Here is a 23,661-nt window from a genome sequence, read left to right on the forward strand (position 1 = left end):
ACGAGGACTGCTCGAACTTTGAAGGAGGAAAATTTGTGTGCGATTATTGTTTATAAAACACCAACTCTGAATTAGTTATGTAAGTTAACTATTAATTGTAATTTTCAACAAACCAAGCCTTTAATAACATGCCTTATATGTAAAAACGCATGTAACAATGTTAAATTAGTTAGTTTACAGTAGTTTGCATTCTAAGAATAAATATGTTTAAACTTGTGTCAAAAATGTCATCTTACCCCGTAGTCAAAGTCATCTTGCCCCGGTAACGGGGCAAGATGGCACATTTGCATTATATTTTTAAAAGGGCAGAATTTTTGAGATAATATAGAAATATAGATTTTTTTCATGTAGTTACACCACGACAAAAGACTATTCTAATAGTGTCTGGAAAGAAGGAAATCGTATTTCCAAAATTAAAATTATAAAAAATGGTGAACTCTTAACATCGCCAACTTGCCCCGTCCTCCCCTACATGGCGCAAATGTTTCAGTCGATCGCACGGGTCGCTGTCAGGTCACTGATGGGTAACTGAAGGATCACTGACTAGTCATTGACAGTTCACTTATGGGTAATTGAAGGATCACTGATGGGTCATTGACAGTTCACTGATGGGTAACTGAAGGATCACTGAAGTATCATTGAAGTTCACTGATGGGTAACTGAAGGACCACTAACTAGTCATGGACAGTTCACTGGTGGGAAACTGAAGGATCACTGAAGGATCATTGACAGTTCACTGATGGGTAACTGAAGGACCACTGACTAGTCATGGACAGTTCACTGGTGGGAAACTGAAGGATCACTGACAACTCTGTGATGGTTAATTGAAGGATCACTGAAGGATCATTGACAGTTCACTGATGGGCTACTGAAGGATCACTGACAACTCTCTGATCGTTAATTGAAGGATCACTGAAGGATTATTTACAGTTCACTGATGGATAATTGAAGGATCACTGAAGGATCATTGACAGTTCACTGATGAGTAGGGACCGGAAAAATTCGCGGGTTCAATGGCTTGTAGGATGAACTCCATAGTTATACGTACACTCGGTCAAATGCCACCCACTCATTGACTGCTGTCTTGTGAGACGTTCCAGCGTAGCAGCCTGTGATTCGATAAAACTTTGGTTGGGTGTTTCTCATTGGCCTAGAGTCATCCAGGTGAGTTGTGAACCAATAGCAATTTGTATTTTAGCCTATCGCGAAAGAATTCGCGAATTTTTCCGGTCTCTACTGACGGGTAACTGAGGGGTCACACAGACAGGTTGCAGACAGGTCGCTGAAGGTTCCTTCATGAGTCATTATTGTGTCGCCAAAAGGTCACTGGAAGCACGTGGACGGCTCCACGGAGGGTCCCACCGCGCCGGCGCCGGGCGTCACGACGCTGACATTCAGACGCCCGCGACTTCACGGAGCGCTGATCCCGATATGATTGCGCGAGTTGGGAACGATGGTCGGGTAACCGTCGCCGTCTGTCGCGACCTCCGCGCTTCCTCGTGCCCACTCTTCACGACCTCTGCCCCCCCTTGTGGCCGGGAGGTCCCACCTGCACGTCCACGGGGCGATGCAGAGGAAGAACAGTTCCGCAAAGTGTTTTTCAAGGTGCGAAGGCTTTCTTCAGGAACATGTGTATTGTTCGGAAGCGTGCGGACGAGAACGCAGTCCCCGGAGATCAGCCTGTCTGCCTCCGGAACACACGAGCGCCATCTGGACCAGGCTCTCACGTGACTCAGCATCCCGCGCGCGGCATCTTAACCACATTACGTCTCCCTGCTCTACCTCCCCTCTCCCCCCCCCCACTCCCACCCCTCCTCAACCCTCGTGTGCTACGCCTCGCGGAGATTGTTAAGTCGTTACCTGGGGGTCGCCCCGCCGTACAGCTGTGTCCTGTGGAACCTCCGGACAGTACAGGAGGCGTTCCTCCCATACTGTACTGAGGGTCGTTACCACAACGCCGAAATACCATAACGCCGAATGTCAAAATTGACCACAACGCCGACAGCTGGAAAACTGCTGTGTACCACAAAGCCGAAATAAAAACTGAATGAATTTGTGTGTGTTTCTTAAATGTACCTTAAAGCCGAAACACCGCGATCAAACCTAACCTTACCTAACCTAACTTAGCGTAATATAACCTAACCTAACTTAACCTTTGCCTATCCTAGCCTAGCCTTACCTAACCTAGTCTAACCTAACCTAGCCTATCCTAGTCTAGCCTAACCTAACCTAGTCCAACCTAACCTAGGCTAGCCTAACCTAGTCTAACCTAACCTAGTCTAACCTAGCCTAACCTTTGTGGCAGTCCTGCAATGACATTTTTCGGCGTTAGCGTATTTCGGCGTTGTGGTATTTCGGCGTTGTGGTATTTGGGCGCTGTGATACGTCCCCCTTTACTGACGTGCAACATATTAGCTCTCGGTGTACGGCAGGTTGGAACGGAAGTTGCGTGGAACGGAAAAGCGTAACAATCACGGTGCCTCCGTCTGTGGGCGTATGGATGGAACCAAAGTTCACAAAGCCGAAGGGGAAACTTTACAGTATCAACAGTTTAATGAAATTTTTTAACAATATAGGCGGTATTTTAATAAAATTCCTTGTGAAAAAAATCAATTTGAAAAGCCAAGGTTTAGTAAATTTTTTTTCAAGTCTTCTTTCGCTTTCATCGGAGCCGGTTCATTATATACGTAGTTCAAACCTACTGATTTGACAGTCGATTATGAAGTTATACTTCTTTAGACACGTTATGAAAAACATTAATGAAAGTGAATTTTTACGTTGCACACGCACCATGCAACAAAAATTGACAGCATGAAAAAGGCTTCATACAAATAAAAATTTTACATGTTCTTTTAAATCTTATATTTTAAAGATTTATATTGAATGCTGGTCCGTATGATTAAAAACATTTATTTATTGATTGAGAATATTAGTGATAGAAGTGTTTATAAACTTTGTCAAGTAAATTTTCAACTGCAGTTTTTACATAAGTGTGGTTAATTTTACCTACATAAATTATTACATTATTATTTAATTTATTAATATGTAAAAATTATATAAATTATAATTTATATAAATTAATATATAAAATTTATTAATTAATAATTTAAACTATAAAATTTGAATAAACTTTCCGTATAATTATATGTTTTAATTTCGAATTAAAATTTCTCCAAATTTTTTTTAAAATTTTGGTTGAATTTATTTTTTTTATCACGGGGTATTTTTTATATCACTCCAGTCCTATTAATTATTTGCAAGTAAAATTAATTTTTTTTATTAGGCTACATAAGTTGCGCACACCCATTCTTTTTTTTCGTCGTGTGTCGACCCTGCCGCGGAGACAAGGGAACCGCGACAATTAGCGCGGTGGTTGGGGGGGGGGGGGAGGGGTGGGTGATGCCTACAGACACGCTCGGCGGAGATCAGCCTACCTTGTCGGCGCGGGCCCCGGGTGTGTGTGTGTGTGTGTGTGTGTGTGTGTGTTATGGTCGCGCCGACAGCACCACGGGCTGATAGTTCCCCCGCCGCTTGTAGCGTGTTCCGGCCGACCTGCTCTGCCCCCCCCCCCCCACTCGTGTAGCCCCCGCGCAGGTTTCCCGAAAAACCAGAGAAGCCGCGGATGTGCTGCTCGTCTGCTGGTACCCGTGTGCACAGAACAAGGAGGGAGATAAACAAGTGCGACTCTTACAGCGGAAACTGAAACCATGTGTCGCTATCTGTTGGGCGGGCCCATAACTACCAGCGAATAAAAAAATCGGAATAGAGGTTCTCATACAAAGTTAATACTTTTTTCTTTGTTATATTAAGTTATCTTCTTGGCGGCGCAAAACTAATCGATGCGCAAATACTTAATGCTGTTTTGTAATAAACCGTCATGTAATAAATAAAGGAGTAGGAGGTGCAAAAACTCATTGTATTACACCACAAAATTACTGGCTACCTAAACAGAGTGAATTTTCACTGGTTTGTTTGCCTGGTAATGGCTTATACATTACTTCTCCTAATAAATTAATGTAGTTATGTCAGCAACTACTATCTAGCGGCCGGCCCATAACTTCTTCATAAAACTAGGTCTCAGTCCCGGTAATTAGAGTTTCTCCCCCATGCCCGGGTTGCGAGCTCGCGACGAGAAGGCGCCGTGTCACCCCTCCACCCCCACCACCGCGGCTTGATACATGCTTCAACACAGTTCCTTGCACTGTTTCGTCACGGCAAGAACGCAAACTAACAGATGAATATGGATTTCAAATACTACCCACAGAGAACAAGAGCTATGTCTAGAGACCGGAAAAATTCTCCGATTCATTTCGCGATAGGCTAAAATACAAATAGTTATACCTCAGTGCTGCCTCTGCTATTGGTTCACAACTCACCTGGATGACTCTGGGCCGATGAGAAACATACACCCAAACCGAAGCTTCATCGGATCACAGGCTGCTACGCTGGAACGTCTCACAAGACAGCAGCCAATGAGTGGGTGGCATTTGACCGAGTGTACGTAGAACTATGGAGTTCATCCTGTAGGTCATTGAACCGGCGAATTTTTCCTGTCCCTAGCCTATGTCACACAGATAAACACAACGATGAAACCTACCAGATGATACGCACAATTAAATGACGACAACTTAAGTATCAGACAGCACAAAAATTCCGTGGAAGGAATTTAGTCACGAAAAAATTAAAAGCACAGACGAAAAACAGTGGGCTAACAAGGACGAGACAGTTTTGACTAGAACAATACCTGGACAACGCAACAAAAATACGAACACAACGATGAACGTTTCTGTTCCCGTCATCAGATCAGCTGATTTAGGCTTGTTCTCTGTGGGTTTGTGTGTTCAATTTCATTTCTTAATTTGCGTTTTTGAATTCCTTCTATGATAAAAACAGTGCAGAACTCCAAGGGCGCGTGTCCAAGAAACAGTATTAAACCAAAAATCCCCATTGCATGAATCTTTAAAAAATATGGTTGTCTGTAAAGTCGGTTTACGGACGATAGTTTAACGTGACAACGTCATAACAAAACATTGATGAAATGATTGCATACTTTTATGAATAAAATTAAATCATTTTTATTGAATTATCACTATTTTGTATGGATACAAAGGAGTGAAATGAAATCTACAATTTAATTGATAAATTTAATTTTATTTGCACTCATCAATTCAAATATGTTTATTACTTTAACGAACAGATTATTTTAACTATAACGTTCATACATGTTTGCTATTTAACTTCTTCCAATCTGTGTTAATTTGTTAAGGATAGGACGGTGATAGGAAAAGTAGGAAACGAATGGGAGTGTTTCAAGTTTCATGTGCCCCGAAAAAGTCAAATCGATGGTTGTTCCAATCGAGTGGAAGAGAGATAGATGCGGCGCAAGCGTACAATCAGCGTAACGGGACACAGTGTAACGGGACAATGAGTCAACCTTTTTCGTGCGTGCAGCCGGCGTTCATCGATTTATTAGACGTTGTCACGTCAAAAAAACATAATATTGTTATTCGGTTTGAAAAAGGCTCAAGATATCCTAGTGGGGTCTGTTAACGAAATGCATTTAAGAATGCGCTGAAGACGGATAGATTTAATCTGTTTCTGGAGTTGGTTTCTAAACGGTATTTTTAAAAGAGTGAAAATGGCTAAAAGTTTGTATCAGCATGAAAGCGCCCAAGGGACTTGTATCACACCTTTATCTTAACAACATGAGAACTAACGAATTTTCTCGTTACTGAGGTTAGATATTTACACATCATTTGGCGAGTACTGAAATACTCGTGTAGTTCTACTAACAAGATTACTATTGAAATATATCGAAATCGAATTACGACCATTTGCAGTGATAATCGCTATAGATAAGTAATGGCTTATGTCTAAGGCTTAATGTTGAATTCGGGAACGTAATGTGTATTTCATTTGTGGAGGTGATGGTGGGGGGAGGAACATTGTCCGCTTTTTGTTTTTAAATACCTTCAATTCGTTGGGGAGGTAGGAATGTTAGATTATTTTGTATTTCTGGGGAGGGGGTGGTGCAAAAAGGAGGTGGTTATACGATAGAATTCTCATTTTCCCCACACCCTTTTGAGTTAGCCCCACATGAAATTGTGAGGTTAATTCCAAGAAGGTTTTGCAGTGCGACCGTCGGTTGGTACGACTGCTCCACAGAGCTCGAGACCTGGGAAGCCTTCATTTCACAGACGAGAGAGCCACACCCGAAGTTCCCCGAAGTTCATGCTAGCTTTTTTATTCCGTTCTATCTCATTGTATGAACCGGTGTGGCATTACATTTTTGCGGTCGATTAGGATAGGTTAGCTACATTATAAATTACTTTAAAACATTGTGGATGGTTGGTTATATTAGGTAGGTATAGCTACATTAAAAATATTTACAATGAACAAAAAAAAAAAAAAACTCGAAGATGCACGTTCGGTAGAGACCGGAAAAATTCGCGGATTCATTCGGCGATAGGCTAAAATTAAAATACATATACCTCTTAGATTATTTTGCTATTGGCTTACTGTTCATCTGGACGAATCTCAACCAGTTATAAACCCCTCAACCAAAGAAGGATCGAATCACAAGACAAAACCAGCTGAGACGACTCACAAGTCGGCAGCCAGTGAACTTGCGTTGTTTGCCCGAGTGTACAGGGGTATGTGCAGTCTATCCTGAAGGCTTCCCTCGAGAGTTCTACCAGCTGCGCCATGGCGGCTGCGCGCGAGGCGAGATGCTAATGAGCGCATGGCCACTCCGCGCACTCTGCGCACTCTGCGCACTCTGCGCGCGCACGCAAGGCGACACCGTTAGGCCACGTATCCCCTCCCCACCTCCCTCACACACCCTCGTAACCGAAAACAGCGTACCTCTCCCTGGCCGGCAGCAATTAACGGCCGTGAATGTTTAAAGCGTCGTCTCTTATTAATTAGTTTTTAAGAGGAGCAGGTTCCGCGAAATTAAGACATAAACCTTCCTTCCGCCGTGAGATCTATCTCTCCCCCCCCCAAACCCTCCCGTAGTCGCGTAGTAGAAGAAGAATAAAGCATGTGAAAACGTCAGGGAAACCCAGCCACTTACTTTTATTTCCTCTCTGATTTGAACCCAAGATGTCCACCAAATTACTTGGGCACACTGGAGTATGTTTCCTCAAGAAGTTGGTGTTCTGTGAAAATACAAAAAAATTATCCAGGCTTCTTGTGCAATGAACTGCTTTTTGAACGCCACAGGATACACTTTTTTTTTTTTTTTTTTTAACTATTCTGAACATTGACCATCGATAGTCTATATAAATATCTAAATGAATACTAGTACTTTAAAATCATAAACAAAGGTTTACCTATTACAGTCTTTGTTGGGAAGATTAAAAAATTGTGCTGTAAAGAAGGGTCAGATTTGTGGTTTAAATTATTTACTTCATTTGTATGATATACAATTTATTTCTTTAACACAAATTTTTGCTTAGAAAAAAAAGTGTCATTGATCTAATATCGTAAACTGTACTATACTCCACAAGAACATAAATGTTAGAAATTTACAAAAGATGCCTTTGGAAACCAGATGCCAAAAAATAGTTTGTAATACTACAATAAATATATTGTAATTTGTACAACACAAGAATATGTTTTTTTTTGCAGAAATGAAATGCGTTTTTCGAGATAGTGTTAAGAATTTATTACGAAAGTTTGTGCATAATTATATATTTTTATTGGTGCTTCATTCAAACAGCATTTTTTGGACCATGGAAAAATATCGGAATATTCGATCATTTGTCTTTATTTTGTTTTATCATGCTTATTAATGTGCGCAGTTAATACTGGAAAGCGAATTATTCAGAAAACGGTTTTACAAATACCTTTAACTATTGGAGGTAACTGGGACACCACGTGTAAGAATCCGAACCCAGCATTACTGCGAACACTATTTTGTAGTGATACAAATGTACAAATGTATAGATATCTGTAGTTTGACATGAGTATTCCAGTGGGGGCGACTGAAGTGCTGCCACTTGGAAGGGCAGCCCTTCAGGATTTTTCTGACAGTAGTTTTTTTGAAAGGTTGTCTGAATTGTTGCCCCTTGGATGGGCAGCCCTTCAGGATTTTTCTGACAGTGGTTAGTTTGTAAAGTGACCTAACCTAACCTAATCTAAAATAACCTAACCTAACCTAACCTAAACTAACCACTGTCAGAAAAATCCCGAAGGGCTGCCCATCCAAGGGGCAACAATTCAGACAACCTTTCAAAAACACTACTGCCAGAAAAATCCTGAAGGGCTGCCCATCCAAGGGGCAACAATTCAGACAACCTTTCAAAAACACTACTGTCAGAAAAATCCTGAATGGCTGCCCATCCAAGGGGCAACAATTCAGACAACCTTTAAAAAAAAACTACTGTCAGAAAAATCCTGAAGGGCTGCCCTTCCAAGGGGCAACAATTCAGCTCCCCCTTCCAGTGTGTGGGGTCACATGCGCAGTTCGATGTCTGTCACTTCCGTCTCATGCCTCCTGTCATGCCTGACCGCCACGCCATGCACATCCACCAGCCATGCCTGGACGGCTTCTTGCAGGAAGCTATACAGTGTGTACCGACAAGCAAGGTCTCCGGGGCGGGCCTATCACCGACAGCATCTCGCCTCTCTCCCTCCCTCCAAAATTTATGCAAACTAAAAAGCTGATGGACTACTTGTCATGTGTTGCTCTTCACAAAGATGAGCACTCCACCCTAAGAGCATTCATTAGCTTTGGCCTTAATTGGCCCTATTAATACGACGACTAATTTAGTACTTCCGGATATCGCGCGAAAAAAAAGTCAGCGTGATAAAGTGTCTAGCGCCGTGAATAAGTTAAAAAATTTTTAAGAGCCACTGCACTGCTACTGGCGCTCTAGAGAATGCCCCGACTTTCGGCGGTCGGGTGGCTCAAGCCCGGACTGGTGAAGGGGTTTTCCAGGGGTCTTCCGGACTTGGGCACAGGGAGACGTGGCTCTTTTTGACGTGATAACGTCTTATAAATCGATGAACGCTGGCTGCACGCACGAAAAAGCATGACTCATTGTTAGAGACCTGTGAATTTCGCGGATTCAATGACCTCCAGGATAGACTCCAATATCCTCTGCACACTCGGGCAAATGCCAACTGTTCATTGGCTGTTGACTTGTGAGTCGTCTCGACTGGGTGGCCTGTGATTCGGCACTTCTACGAGTGAGGGCCTCTAATTGGCCCTCAGTCCTCCAGATTAACAGTGAACCAATGACAGAAGCAGCACTAAGGTGTAATTAATTGAATTTTAGCATTACACGAAATGAATCCGCGAAATTCACGGGTCTCTACTCATTGTCACGTTACGCCTGAGCCGAGCGTGCAAGAACCGGCCAACCAACGTGTGATAAAATCTTGTATAATATCAAACAGGTTAAGGCGGGCTTTTTAAAAAACAACAATTTAAAAAAGTTGATATTTTTTTTTCAATTTCGTAATAAAAATTAACAATTTATTGACATTGATTTGATTTAAGTTTATATATATATATAGAGACCGGAAAAATTCGCGAATTCATTTCGCGACAGGCTAAAATACGAATAGTTATACCTCAGTGCTGCCTGTGCAATTGGCTAACAACTCACCTGGATGTCTCTGGGCCAATGAGAAACGCCCGACCAAAGCTTTATCAAATCACAGGCTGCTACGCTGGAACGTCTCACAAGACAGCAGCCAATGAGTGGGTGGCATTTGACCGAGTGTACGTCGAACTATGTGAGTTCATCCTGCAGGTCATTGAACCGGCGAACTTTTCCTGTCCCTATTTATGTAACTAATTGTTCGTGATTATATTTAAACAAATTATTTAAATTAAATTTGCAAAAAAAAAATTGTAAATAATATTTGAAAATTAAAAAAAAGTGTGCAATTTTTCATCAATGTTTTCTTGTGACGTTATCGCGTAAAATTATCGTCCGTAAACTGACTTTAAAGACAACCTCTTATATATATATATATACACATATACATATATACATATATATAGCTCCGTGATGAACTCATTTAACCTCATCACATGTTCAATCTTCCCGTGTTGTCTCCCGACGAGCACTGCTAGTGGAGGGCAGAAGCCACGTGACCGGGTGGGCTCGGGGATCTGTGCGCGGAATCCTGCCCACGTGGTGGGCTGCCTTTTGAGGGGGGGGGGGGGCGAAACAATGGATCGCGTGAGGCTAATGGCACGGCGCATGCGTGTCGCGGCGTGTAAACAGGAAGCGTCACCCTCTGGAAACTGGGGAAATCAACGCTCGTAATTTGGCCCGCAGGATATGGAGATGTTTCAGACCAATTTTTATAAAAAAAAATTTTTTGTTATCTATCTCTCGCGCGCGTAGTTTCTTCCCGTTTGTTATCCGCGGAGGGAATCTCTCGTGACAGCCTCTGGTCTTTTGTCATCGCCCGTGCGTGCGAGCGGCCAATGAGCGGTCGTATCTGAGGGACGCATCGGACCTGGCGCAGGAGAATGAAGATGCGTGTGTGTGCGTCTGAGAAGGAGCTATGTTTATTGCCAGGAACCTGATCCCTCCCTTCTGGCCAATCAGCCGCTACACTCGAGAGCCTCGTAGGGCATGGCTGGTTGAAGAAATCGCTGTCGTCGCCTTTCATGCGCTCGCCTTGTCTGCGGGGTCGTTGTGGGAACAGCTCACACCGCAGTGATAACAGGGGTTCGGATCAGGCCAGTTCATTTTATGATCACACCAACACTTCCACTATTATAACAAATATGCATGCGTCACGGGTACTGCTGGAAGAAGAAGTAAACACAGGTTTACCCGGGTTAACTCAGAATTATCCAAGGTTGCATGATTAAGTCCGAATAATCACTGAAACAAATTCGAATATTGCGATTATCTGTGACACATAGGCACTACCCAACGCTGGCTGGGTCATGCTAGTTTTTGCGTCATTTTTGAGCACGTTAGGATAGTCGATGAAACTAAAGTTATCAATCAATCAGGTTTTTCTAACGTTACACAGTCAGCGTTGGGTAGACCTGGGTGTACACGGGTGAATGCCGATTACAAATTTATTTCAATTATCATTCGGACTTTACTCAACAAATTTGGCTAATGCTAATTTACTAAGTTATCCCGGGTAAACCTAGGTTTACTTCTTCTTCTAGCAATACCTGTAACATATATAAAATGCGTGTAGAATTTGATGTAAACTTTTGGACATACGCCATTGCTAAGCACATGTAAGTTATGTCTGTAGAATAAAACAACAAAAAAACCCAAATGAAGCAAAAAAATTGGTGTTGTCAGGATATAAACACCACACAATATTCCACAACAGGAATATGGTCAACAATCAAATAAAAACAAATAAAAATGGACTAACAGAACGAAAAAAAAAAAACACAAATGATGACAGCACAAAAATACCGAACCCAAACAATTCAGCACAACAGTTGAAACGAGACAAAAAACCACAGCCAAACGAAAAGACGAAACAAACACATAGTTTTCTAAAAAATAGAAGAGAACTAAAAAAAAACCACAAATGATGACAGCACAAAAATATTGAACCCAAAAAAATTCAGCACAACAGTCAAAATGAGACAAAAACACGACAAAACGAAAAGACGAAACAAACACAACAGTTTTCTAAAACAGAAACAAGCGACGATTCGGGAACTGCTTGCTATCTGCTCCCGTCCTCAGGCAGACACGCACGTGGTACGAAAACACAGGTGCGAGTGTTTTTTCTTCGATTGTCGACCATATTCCTGTTGTGGAGTATCGTGTGGTGTTTGTATCCTGACAACAGTATTTTTTTTTGCTTGATTTGAGTTTTTGACATTTGTGTTTTTTTTTTTTTTTTAGTAGTTTTTCTTCTACAGACATACATGTGCTCAGCAATGGCGTATGTCCAAAAGCTTACATCAATTTCTACACGCATTTTATATATCTTACGGGTATTGCTAGAAGAAGAAGTAAACCTAGGTCTACCCGGGTTAACTTAGTAACTTAGCATTATCCAAATTTGTTGGGTAAAGTCCGATGCACTCCCATTGCACAAATATTTCAAAGATAAAATGCGTGTAGAATATTCCGAAAGGTGTCACGATGGTGTCTCGTCGCCGGACTGGAGGAGTCGTCGCGCCGCTGTGTGCGACCGCAGCCGGACCCCGGACAGGAGGCCGCGCCTCGAGCTGTCCAGTTGTCCGGGAGCACTGGCCAGTTGTCCGGGGGCCGACGGGGGCCGCCCGGGCGGAGGTGACATGAATGCGCGGCGGGGCTGCCCCGCGGGGAGTCTGGAGAGAAGAGCGGACCCCACACACCCCTCTAACCCCCTGTCACAGTCGCCGACAATGTCCCTGTGCGCGCGCTGTCCTCCCCCCACCACCGCCCGCGGAGCCCCCCACCGCTCCTTTGTCGAGGTAACGGTCGAGTTGCTGGGCCCCGCGGGTCGCCGGTTCGAGTCCCCGCCCTGGCGCATCCCCGGCTCGACCGGGTCATCGTTACCACAACGCCGAAATACCATAACGCCGAAATACCACAACGCCAAATGTCAAAATTGACCACAACACCGAAATACCATAACGCCAAATGTCAAAATTGACCACAACACCGAAATACCATAACGCCAAATGTCAAAATTGACCACAACGCCGAAATACCATAACGCCGAATGTCAAAATTGACCACAACGCTGACAGCTAGGAAACTGCTGTGTACCACAACGCCGAAATAACAACTGAATGAATTTGTGTGTGTTTCTTAAATGTACCTTATCGGCGAAATACCACAATCAAACCTAACCTTGCCTAACCTAACCTATCGTAATATAACCTAACCTAACTTAACCTAGCCTATCCTATCCTAACCTAACCTAATCTAGCCTAACCTAACCTAGCGTAACCTAACCTAGTCTAACCTAACCTAGTCTAACCTAGTCTAACCTAACCTTTGTGGCAGTCTTGCAATGAAATTTTTCGGCGTTAGTGTATTTCGGCGTTGTGGTAAACAGCAGTTTTCTAGCTGTCGGCGTTGTGGTCAATTTGTCATTTCGGCGTTATGGTGCGTCCCCGGCTCGACCCTCGACACTTCGTATCGTCCTACACTGTGCGCGACGTCTACTGAGGGTGAAGTACACTCGCTTCAAGTCTGGCAGTGTTTCGCCAAAACAAATTCCCGATCAGCTTCTCAAGGACGGTCGTATGTGATTTTTTGTACCAAGGTATAGAGACCGGAAAAATTCGCGAATTCATTTCGCGATAGGCTAAAATACAAATCGTTATACCTCAGTGCTGCCTCTGTTATTGGCTCACAACTCACCTGGATGACTCTGGGCCAATGAGAAACACCCGACCAAAGCTTTATCGAATCACAGGCTGCTACGCTGGAACGTCTCACAAGACAGCAGCCAATGAGTGTGGTGGCATTTGACCGAGTGTACGTAGAATTGTGGAGTTCATCCTACAGGTCACTGAACCTGCGAATTTTTCCGGTCCCTACCTATGCAGTTTCTCTTTAAACTTTTGTTTAGAAATAAAGAAAAAAGGTTTACTGACGCCGTGGTTACTTTCGGGTGGTTCGTGCGTGCCAAATGATGAAGCAATTGCGTTCCCACTGAACCAATCAAGTGAGGAAAAAAACCTCTCTCGCACACGATGGTCAAGAAAAAAAAAAAAAAAATGTTGCAAACACAGAACACATGGTTTTGCAAAACACCAGCCATTAATTTTTTTTCTCGTGAACAGCAACAGTAACTGCTAGGCTAATAGTCCACGATTTAACTTCCGTTAAAGCTTAATTGGAAGAAAAATTATTATTTTATAAATTATTAGCATATTTTATTTACTTCTAAATGATAAAATGTTAAAATTTTTTAGAAAAGATTGTATGTCTTATGGTAGTCAAAAATTCGTATTCTCTTTTGTTTAGACGTTTTAGACTATCTTACTGGCAAAAAAAAAAAAAAGAACGGATTATTTGGGTGGTATCATTTATTTTTATTTTCCCAATTTATTTAAACATTCCAAGGCATGTTTATATTTCTCGCAGCTACCCATTAAAGGGTGTTCACAGTTTTTTTTTATGATAAAAGCAAACTTCTTCCATTATCACACAGATAAAATTTGAAACCCGGAAGTTTAGAAAAATAAAATTGGTAACTCTATATGTTTATTGTTCATACTTAATTTCTTATCCTTTGATGTAGTAGATTCAGAAATATGATTTTTTTTTTAACAATCGTAATCCTTTTACATTCAGAGGCGGAAGCTTGCAAATTGATAAAATAATAATTTGTGTATTTTATTATTTTTAAAAATTTAATTTACGTGTTCGACGCCAGAAGGACACTCAGAAGGTTGACGGCGCCGATAAGTCGGGCCTCAGGTGACGCAGGCCTGCGCCTGAGTCTGGACAGCTTCAGTGCAGCCAGCTAGTCCCTGCAGTCTGCGGTGTGTCACAGCGGGCAGATGTCCCCGCTTCGCCGGCGGACCTATCAGCCCCTTTCCACTCGTCTAAATGAAAAAAAGGAAGTCAGTCATGGGGACTGTCGACATAAGTGAAAACTTAAAATTTTTTTTTATAAATGTGTGATATGAAATAATTTCTACGACGAATGTACGTGAGAAAATGATTTTGGTATTATAACACCAGCATGTCGGTGACGCGAACCCATAATGTTTTGCTCCTACCAATAACAACTTTAAAATTAGAAGAAATGAAAATTTTTCATTGAAATAAAAAAAAAAATTATTAACTTAAATCTACAAATAATAATCAACATTATCTCCAATAAATCAGTAACCTGACATTTGAAGAAATCCACATCGTAAATAAACAAACAAAAGAAAAAAAACATAACCTCAACTTGACTACCTACAAAAAAATATCCAATGCTCGCAATATGTACCACACAATTAATAACGTTAAAATTTCCTTGGAAACGTAACTTGTATCTTTAAAAATAGAATAAATTAAGTTTTTTCCTTGAAATATATATAAAAAAAATTACACGTCACGTGACCATGTCGATGACGACTTAACATGAATTTACTTCATATCCAAACATTCCTCTATAAGTTTTCACTTAAAAAACAGTTTAAAAAGGAAATATGTTAACAGGACTACTTACCCACGGTCAGCGCATTCTTAGATGATCGTGTTGTGGTTTCTTGTGAACTTCTACACGGCAGGTGTGAGCCTTGGTGGAGATGGTCGCTTGTTGCACTCAGGTATCGCGCGGAGGTGATGCGTGTTGCGATACCGACGCGTCCTGTTGTTAGGGCGCTGTACGCATCGCGGTCAAGTGGTCCCTGGCAGCCCTGGTCCGCTGAGATCCCGGCTCCGTGTTAGGCCCTCCCGCTCGTGTCCTGTCATTGTCCGCAAACACACGCCGAGTGCCACAGGTACCTCTGTTCGGGCGCAGACTGAAGTACATATTGATCCGGGGAAAAAAATATTATTAAAACATTCTAATGTTACAAACACTGCCGTGACTGATATCGTACGGTACCAACATGGGATATTATTTACTTATTTATTGGTAGGGCCATGCATATTTCGAGAAAAGATTCGAAGACTGGCTAAAAGTCTAAACACTGAAGCATCGTCTGTGTTTCGTGATCGGGTGAGTTTCTTTCAGGTGCATGTCGATTGTTACAGCGCCAATCACGGTAGTTCAGTGCGGAAGCAACGCGTCCTGAGTGGCTCGGTCAAATAAAAGCAACGACTTCTCTCGCAGACGGCCGCCAATCACAAGGAGGAAATCTCTGGTGCGGGTGTACCTTGTTGCAGTCTAAATTGCGTTCAGATTTTTTTCGCGAAAAATGCCTGCCCTTATTTATTGGTAGTTGTTGCACGAATGTTGGTTATCTGTATTGACTAACCAGACAAACATAAATTGTTAAGTTACAAACTTCAGCGACTTTACTTGCGTAACAGAACAATCTAGTTGTCCTCATCTAACAAAGTCATCTAAAACTTCGAAAATCAAGGTATTGACGTTATTAAGAGCATTTATTGCTTGATTATTTTTTTTAAATTTTGTTGACTGCTATTTTGCTGATCTGTTATAAGAAAAACTGTATTTTTTTTTAAAGGGAAATTGTATAAGATTGCGTATATATTCAGATTTCTCCTGATAAAAAGCGAGAGATCTGAGGATCTTTGAGAGAAAAAACTGTTTAGCTTGCGTGAAGCTTTCTCACCAGCCGTTCCCACGATTTCTCATCGCGAGCAGAAGTAATTTTGCTCTCTCGAAGCTGTACATCCGTTTGGGGTAGTTATATAAACATGAAGTCTGTACCACGTCTCAAACAATACTTTAACACTCACTTAAAGATTGCTCTATGAAGAAGAGAAATATTAAATAATAATTTTTAAACCTTTTCTTCTTATTTCTCATGGCTAGAGACCAGAAAAATTCGCGGGTTCAGTGACCTACTAAGGTTGTGCTAATCTCTGTTTATACCTTTATTTTCAGCCACTGTAGCTTCACAAAATTGCTTGCAACTAAGGCTTGGAATCTTGCGGCATATTTGATACCTATTTAATTTTCTTGTTATTACTATTTTTGATGGCCATTTCTGTATATTTATCGCCAAAGAAGTCTTGCAATTTGTGTTCCGTCACAATTTTTCATCACACATTATCTTATTTTTATCTGATAGCGGTACAAAGTCACGCGAATGTAGGCACGTTATTATGTTCCCTACGCTTACCGTGACAACTAGAAGATAAGGTTTGGATCATATCTGTTCAAAGAATTTGCCACCAAACAACAAATGCCCAAGTGGATACAGGAAAAGCCTTTAAATAAAATAATTTACAAGAAAATTAAATAACTAACATGTTGGTGAGCTCAAACAATAGCAGCAGTCAGCGACTGTTCGTTATGCAGTTATAGCTACAGCCATTTAGTTCACGCGTCGCCATATTTAAACTGAGAAGCTTAATTTTTATGATGATCATTTAAATCTGTTTACAAGTAAATATGAAAAAGAATTGTTTAAAAATAACCAATTTTCAAAAATAACCGTTAAATTATATAATTATTATGACTCATAATAATGAGGAAAAAACTGTCGAAAAACTAGAAATGTTTCTCCTCTATTCAAATCGTTTAAATTTTTTTGGAACTTCGTATTTTTAAGATGCGTCTTTGATTTTTGCTCACTTAATGTTTCACCTAGTGTATCAATGTGATGGCAAGGGAGGAGGTTGTTGTAAGAAGTGTCCAATCTCCGTAACCATGTTCTGAGATATCAAGGAGCAAAGTTTTCTTAGTGGCGCACATGAAGTCAGAGTGCACAGTCGCTCCAATGAACACATACGTACATCGTTTATTGAAGAATTATGTTACTACTAAATAAATAGTTTCTTAATCACAGAGTTTAATAAACTAAAACATTCAAAAAATATTAAGTTATGTCATAGGCCATTTCTTGCATAGACCCACTTTTTAACGTTCTTTGCAAAAAGGGCACATGAAATAAATCTTCTCTAAATTAAAGGCTCATGAAATCAAATACGTAGTAGGATCAAATCCTTAACATGAAATAAAGAGATACATTAGAGTGTTTAAAATATATATATTACTATTAATATAAATGAGAGTCACATATGTGGTAAGTAGAGCAAAAATTCATTAAAATATAATGGAAATACTGTAAACACTGAACAAGTAACTGGTCAATTAACATTTCTCATGTCTCTCATAAAATTATCGCATTTTTAATAAAGTACAATGGTATAAACATGATAACAAAATAACACATAATGTTTATCATGCCGTTTTTCTCAGTGGTGTTTTCTCAAAATAAAGTCTTAGAGCTTTTTTTCCCAGTAGAAAATCAGTGAAGGTTCGTTTGACAACTGAAATGATGGTCTCGATACACATTTCAAAATATTAGGCTACCCATAACCCAAATATCATCTTTTCGCTTGATTTCTGACTTCGTTATGCCGAAGCTACGCTCATCCGACGGCACGCCATTCGCACTTGCGTACGTCCGTAAGGTCGCAAATAGCTGTCGCGGCGCGGCGGAACGATGACCGTTGAAGCTCACAGGGTTTCACGTCGCGCAGTTACGCACCCAGGCTTAAGGGCGTATGTCACGCTCCAAGACATTATTTTAGTTTTTACGTTTAACACGGTTAAACACGTGGACGCTCTGAATGACCGAAATTTAAACAAAAATGAAAAAAAATACATAGTGCATTCTTTTTTGCATTAATTAGCGGTAAAGTTGAATTTTTGACATTTTTGTGCAGTATGGATTAAAAGAACCAAATGGAATAAACATGAGAAAAAAAATTTTTTTTTAAGAGCAATGCTGGTGGCTAAGGCACGGTGTGTTTTAAAAATTAGTTCCGACAATTTTATTTAGCATTAAAAAATATATGATTGGAAAAGGCCAGGTTAATTTTTTTTTTTTTGCTGGAAGGAAGTCAACAATTGCCCCAAAGGACTGTGTTGTCGGTGTTTTAAAGAGACAACTGTGAAATTGTTTTTTCACCCGTCTAACTGAAACTAAGCGTGTTTGCCTGGGCGGGAGACTCGAGGGGCCTAACTGGTTAAGTCGGGCCCAGGAGGTCTGTCCCTCGTCGACCCCAGAGGCCGCCCAGGTCCCAGCAAGGGGGCCCAGATATTTTGATACGTGCCGCGGTGGTTTTTCAAATGACCCGTATGACATGGTTTTATTCGAGGGGTGGATACACTCTGTTCCCATAGAGTTCCCCCCCCTTACAGGGTTTGACCCCCTGCTGTCTGCAGCGGGGCCATTGTGCGCTAAGAGAGAGGTTTCTCGCCCGTGTGCGCTCTTTGTGCCGCGCTGCAGTGCCCAAGTTTAGCGAATATCCCCCCCCCCCACCCGGGCCGCGGCGTCTCTTTGGGGTCCTTTCACGATGCCAGTTTCTTTGGCTCCACCGCAACAACAAACAGAAGCCTTTTGCGGCTCGCTGCCGAGACGAACACTCCCCCCCTCTCTTTCCCCCTCACCACTCGTTCCTCCGGAGAACCTCGCTGAAGAAAGCGATAGCGTGATGAATGAATTTTAAACACAACAGTATAACTTTTCTCCGCACTTTTCTTCCCCGCTGCGCGCGAGGGATTTGAGGTTTTTCGGGGTGAGGCGGGGGGTTGGTGGGTGGGGTTGGGGGGACAAAAATGAAAGAAACGAGTCCCGCAAAAGTCCTCAAAGCTTTGACAAGTTACTTTATCATGTTCTTTCCTGCCCGCGCGGCCGTTTCCGGCTGGTCCCCGACATCCTGCCGCCGCCAGACGGCACGCCAGCGCGCGCCGCGGCGGCCACTGGAAACACTCACTTGGCGGGTCTCGATCTCCAGTCGAACAGCGTGGATCAAACATGGCGTCTGCAGCCCTCATGTAGCCTCTGCAGCCCTGCGTATCAATTCGTGCACCCGGCAAAACAAATCTAGTCCGAAGTGACCGGTGCAAAGACTGGTACACAAAGCGGCTAAAATTTACCAATCAAAGAAAATTTAGTCTGCTCGTTTAGAACTACAGTTAACAATGCAGGAATTTAGTCTGCGGTAATTGACTTGGTGAGCACTACAGTTAACAATGCAGGAATCTAGTCTGCGGGAACTCACTTGTCGAGCACTACAAGCACGCGCGCGCTGCTTGTTGCAGGTTGTTCGGCGCGAGGCGCTGCGCGCGCTGCCAGGCCGCCATCTCGGCCACGGAGCTGGTGATGCGCGCGCGCGACCTGGTGTTCCACGTGCGCTGCTTCGCGTGCTTCGCGTGCCGCACGCTGCTCACCAAGGGCGACCACTTCGGCATGCGCGACGGCGCCGTGTTCTGCCGCCTCCACTACGAGCTGGGGGCGGCCCCGCACCCGCCGCCGCCCCCGCAGCCGCCGCCGCCTCTCGCCTTCCCCGCCGCCTACCAGCCGCACTTCCCGGCGCCCGAGTTCCACCACCACCTGCCCCTCCACTCGCCCGCGCCCCTGCCGGCGGCGGCGGGGCCGGGGGCGGATCTGGGCGCCGCCCCCAAGGTCTCCTTCTTCAACGGCGCCGCCGCCGCGCCCCGCACCAAGGGCCGGCCCAGGAAGAGGAAGCCCAAGGACCTGGAGGCGATGACGGCCAACCTGGGTGAGTCCTGCCGCTCTCGTCCACGGATCCACAAGTCCGGATCCGAAAAACCCCGCGAACGACCCGATAAATCACCAACCTACGGCAGATGGCAAAAAGTGAATTTAAATAATTAATAATTAGGGACACCTGTATTTCGCGAATACAGTATTTCGTGTCGAGGTATTTCTCAAAACACTGTAGCTTTTTCTAAGATTTTTTCGCGATAGGCTAAAATACAAATAGTTATACCTCAGTGCTGCTTCTGCTATTGGCTCACAACTCACCTGGATGACTCTGGGCCAATGAGAAACACCCGACCAAAGCTTTATCGAATCACAGGCTGCTATACGCTGGGACGTCTCACAAGACAGCAGCCAATGAGTGGGTGGCATTTGACCGAGTGTACGTAGAACTATGGAGTTCATCCTGCAGGTCATTGAACCCGCGAATTTTTCCTGTCCCTAGTCATGGCAAATTGTGAGGGTGCAGCAGTACGGTGACCACATTCTCATTGGCCCCGTCAAGAGCGGGACGACACCTCTCCCCGACCTCAGCCAATAACCACAGGAGAAAAGCTACAATATTTTGTGAAATATCTTGACACGGAATGTATTCGCGAAATACAGGTGTCCCCCCAATAATAATAAATCAATAAACAACTTTGTTTTTTTATCTCATTTTAAAAAAAGGGAGGTTGTCTGTAAAGTCGGTTTACGGACGATAATTTTACGTGACAACGTCCTTTATAAACAGTTGACAAAAACAGTTCACGTGTAGGTTGTGTGCTGCCGCTGTCTCTCTTCCACTCGGACGCATCGGCCGATGGAGTGGAAGAGAGATAGATGCGTCACAAGCCGATCGTGCCTCTCTATCGCTTGTTCCGCGCTCTCGCTCGCACGCTCGGCTCAGGCGGAACGTGACAATGAGTCTTGCTCTTTCGTGCGTGCAGCCGGCGTTCATCGATTTATAGGACGTTTTCACGTCAATAAATAATAATTACTTCAAATTTTTTGGAAATTTAAAATCCCGGAGGGTTTCAGGCTCTGAGGGATCTATGATCATTCTATCTTTCTTTCTTTCTTTCTTTCTTTCTTTCTTTCCATAGAGAGCGATCTCTCACTTTCACTCTGGAGCGGCTCCCATTAGGCGAGACAATAAATTATTACTAACAATTATATTTGTATATTTTGTAGCACAGATTTAACCTTGTTGTCGTTATCAGTTTTCGGCTACAAAAAACCGGAAGTGCTGGATGCCTACCTTCTTATACAATAACTGTCTGAAGAGTCACTTTTGACAGGACATTCGAAAAAAACAATGAGCCTGCAGTTACGTTATGGTCTACGTACATACGTGTTTACATTTGATTGACCTTGAAGTCTCGTTTTTTACGACAGAAACAACATAAAAGTAGCATGAAATTCCAGATCAAATAGGCTATATGTACTTGGCTGAAGCAAGCTAATATAATTATCTTGATATCAGCCTATTATTTAATTTATATATTTATTATAGTCGCATGTGTTGAACAGTAATATCTCAGCACTGTTTACCAAAAGCAAACACACACTTGCAAGTATGCGTCTTTTTTTGCGAGGATTTCACGTTGAGAGTTACTGGTTGATTCGTGAAGGGGGTGAGCGGGCCATTGCAGTATCTTCACTCCCCAACCCTGATGACCAAATAATTTTCATATATTCTCCTATTTCCTTTTCCAAAATTTTTCTAGAGTATTATTTAACTACATTGCCATGGATAATATGACTTTTATGAGCCACAAATAATAAAATGTGGGTACTGAATATTCCACTTCTAAATGTACTATATGAAAGGACAGGATATGTATGTAGGCCCTCCCCTGGCCCTGGTTGGAGAGACTGCTGGCAGAAAACTCGGCCGTCACGACCTCTAGGAATGGGGGGGGGGGGGGGGGGGGGGGCTGGATGGAGCCGACCACGGAGGAGCCAGAGGCGGTTTTTTTACCCCTCCTCTCGGCGGAGAGCGGAACGGCGCTGTTTGGTTTTGCCTCGCGCGCCCACACCCCTCACCCCTCCCTCCACCCCTGGGGCCCGCAGAGCGTGTCCGGGCGTCGAGCTGGGACGACCGTTATGCGATCAAGGCGTATCGTACAAGGAAGGGGGGGGGGGGGCTGTGACCCGTGCCAGCCTCCTTCTAGAGACTCACTCAGTAATAACATCTCTGAAATACGGGTGTGCGCGCCTTACAAGTCATGCTTGCCTACTTGGCGTGATGCAGAGGCGTAGCCAGGGGGGGGGGGGTTAGGGGTTCAAACCCCCCCCTAGCACCAAATCTTTAATTAATTTTTTATTCGTCACACAAACAAATTTAATATTAAAATTAATAAAAATTTTACCATTACAATATTTAAATTTAAGTACCGAAAACTGCTAAAATAGCACTATTTGACACCTTAAACCCCGCTTTAATACGGGGGGGGGGGGGGCATGCTTCTTAACACCCCCCATACACAAATCCTGGCTACGCCACTGGCGTGATGAAAAACTAACTTCAATTTTCCATGCAAACAATTTATAGAAATATAAATAACTAAAGGACTGGAATACAATTGTATAGATTCAATTCATTAAAAAAAAAAAAAACTCAGTATTCAGTATTAGTATAAACATAATAATTTTATTTGGTAAAACAATATAAATTTTAATTTAATTAATACTAAACATAAATACATAAGGCTGAAAGTTTATTCTCATTTATTAATTAAAATTATTTATTAACGAATAAATTAATGTATAATTTATAATTCAAATAAATTATACAAACGGGTACAAAACCTCATTTCTATAAATAAACTTGAAATGTATATAAACATTGTTTATATCACTACTAAATAAATATTTCTTTAATTATATAGATCAGAATTCAATATAAATCACATAAGTATACTAATTAAAAACACGTATATTATTTATATTTTTGTGTGGCCATTTCATCCTTTGCATGCTGCGCGCGCATCGTTAAAATACACTCTCGTTATTTTTTTCATAACGCGCCTACTTAAAAAAAATGTAATTGATCGGAACCCTTTAGTGGTGTGACAATGAAGAGTTTTGTTCGGTTTTTTTTTGTCGAAGGGAAGGGAGGGGGGAACTCCTGTATCAAACATACACAATTAATTAGTAGAGACCTGCAAAATTCGCGGTTTCGACAGCCTTCAGGATAGACTGCACATACCCCTGTACACTCGGGAAAATAACGCAAGTTCATTGGCTGCCGACTTGTGAGTCGTCTCAGCTGGTTTGTCTGTGATTCGATCCTTCTTTGGTTGAGGGTTCATAACTGGTTGAGATTCGTCCTGATGAACAGTGAGCCAATAGCAAAATTATCTTAAGAGGTGTATGTGTGTTTGAATTCTAGCCTATCGCCGATTGAATCCGCGAATTTTGCAGGTCTCTATTAATTAGCTTTCCCGCGCATTTCCTCCTTCTGCCAATCAGACCTGGGCGCGAACCCTGGACGGAAGCGCACGGCGACCAGGCGATCCCGCCGTGGGTTCCCGCTGCCTCTCGCAGTCCCGGACGCAGGGGCGGTTGGG

The 23,661-nt window shown here is 42.6% G+C and overlaps 1 protein-coding gene and 1 long non-coding RNA gene across 4 annotated transcripts in view; one reads left to right on the forward strand and one right to left on the reverse strand.

Moving 5' to 3' along the window:
- LOC134538086 (LIM/homeobox protein Lhx9-like) overlaps positions 1-23,661 on the forward strand; it is a 125,976-nt gene that overhangs the window by 73,606 nt on the left and 28,709 nt on the right. For all 3 annotated transcript variants that reach the window (XM_063379091.1, XM_063379092.1, XM_063379093.1), the window contains exon 4: positions 19,645-20,105. In XM_063379091.1, coding sequence (XP_063235161.1) covers positions 19,645-20,105 — 461 coding nt within the window. The remainder of the gene's footprint in view (positions 1-19,644; positions 20,106-23,661) is intronic.
- On the reverse strand, positions 14,110-19,890 carry LOC134538087 (uncharacterized). Its single transcript, XR_010076088.1, has 3 exons — positions 19,605-19,890; positions 15,124-15,361; positions 14,110-14,506 (listed from the first exon to the last, which is right to left on the reverse strand). It is a non-coding gene; the product is annotated as an uncharacterized LOC134538087 (long non-coding RNA).

The sequence above is a fragment of the Bacillus rossius genome, chromosome 13, assembly GCF_032445375.1.
Source record: "Bacillus rossius redtenbacheri isolate Brsri chromosome 13, Brsri_v3, whole genome shotgun sequence".
Lineage (NCBI taxonomy): Eukaryota > Metazoa > Arthropoda > Insecta > Phasmatodea > Bacillidae > Bacillus > Bacillus rossius.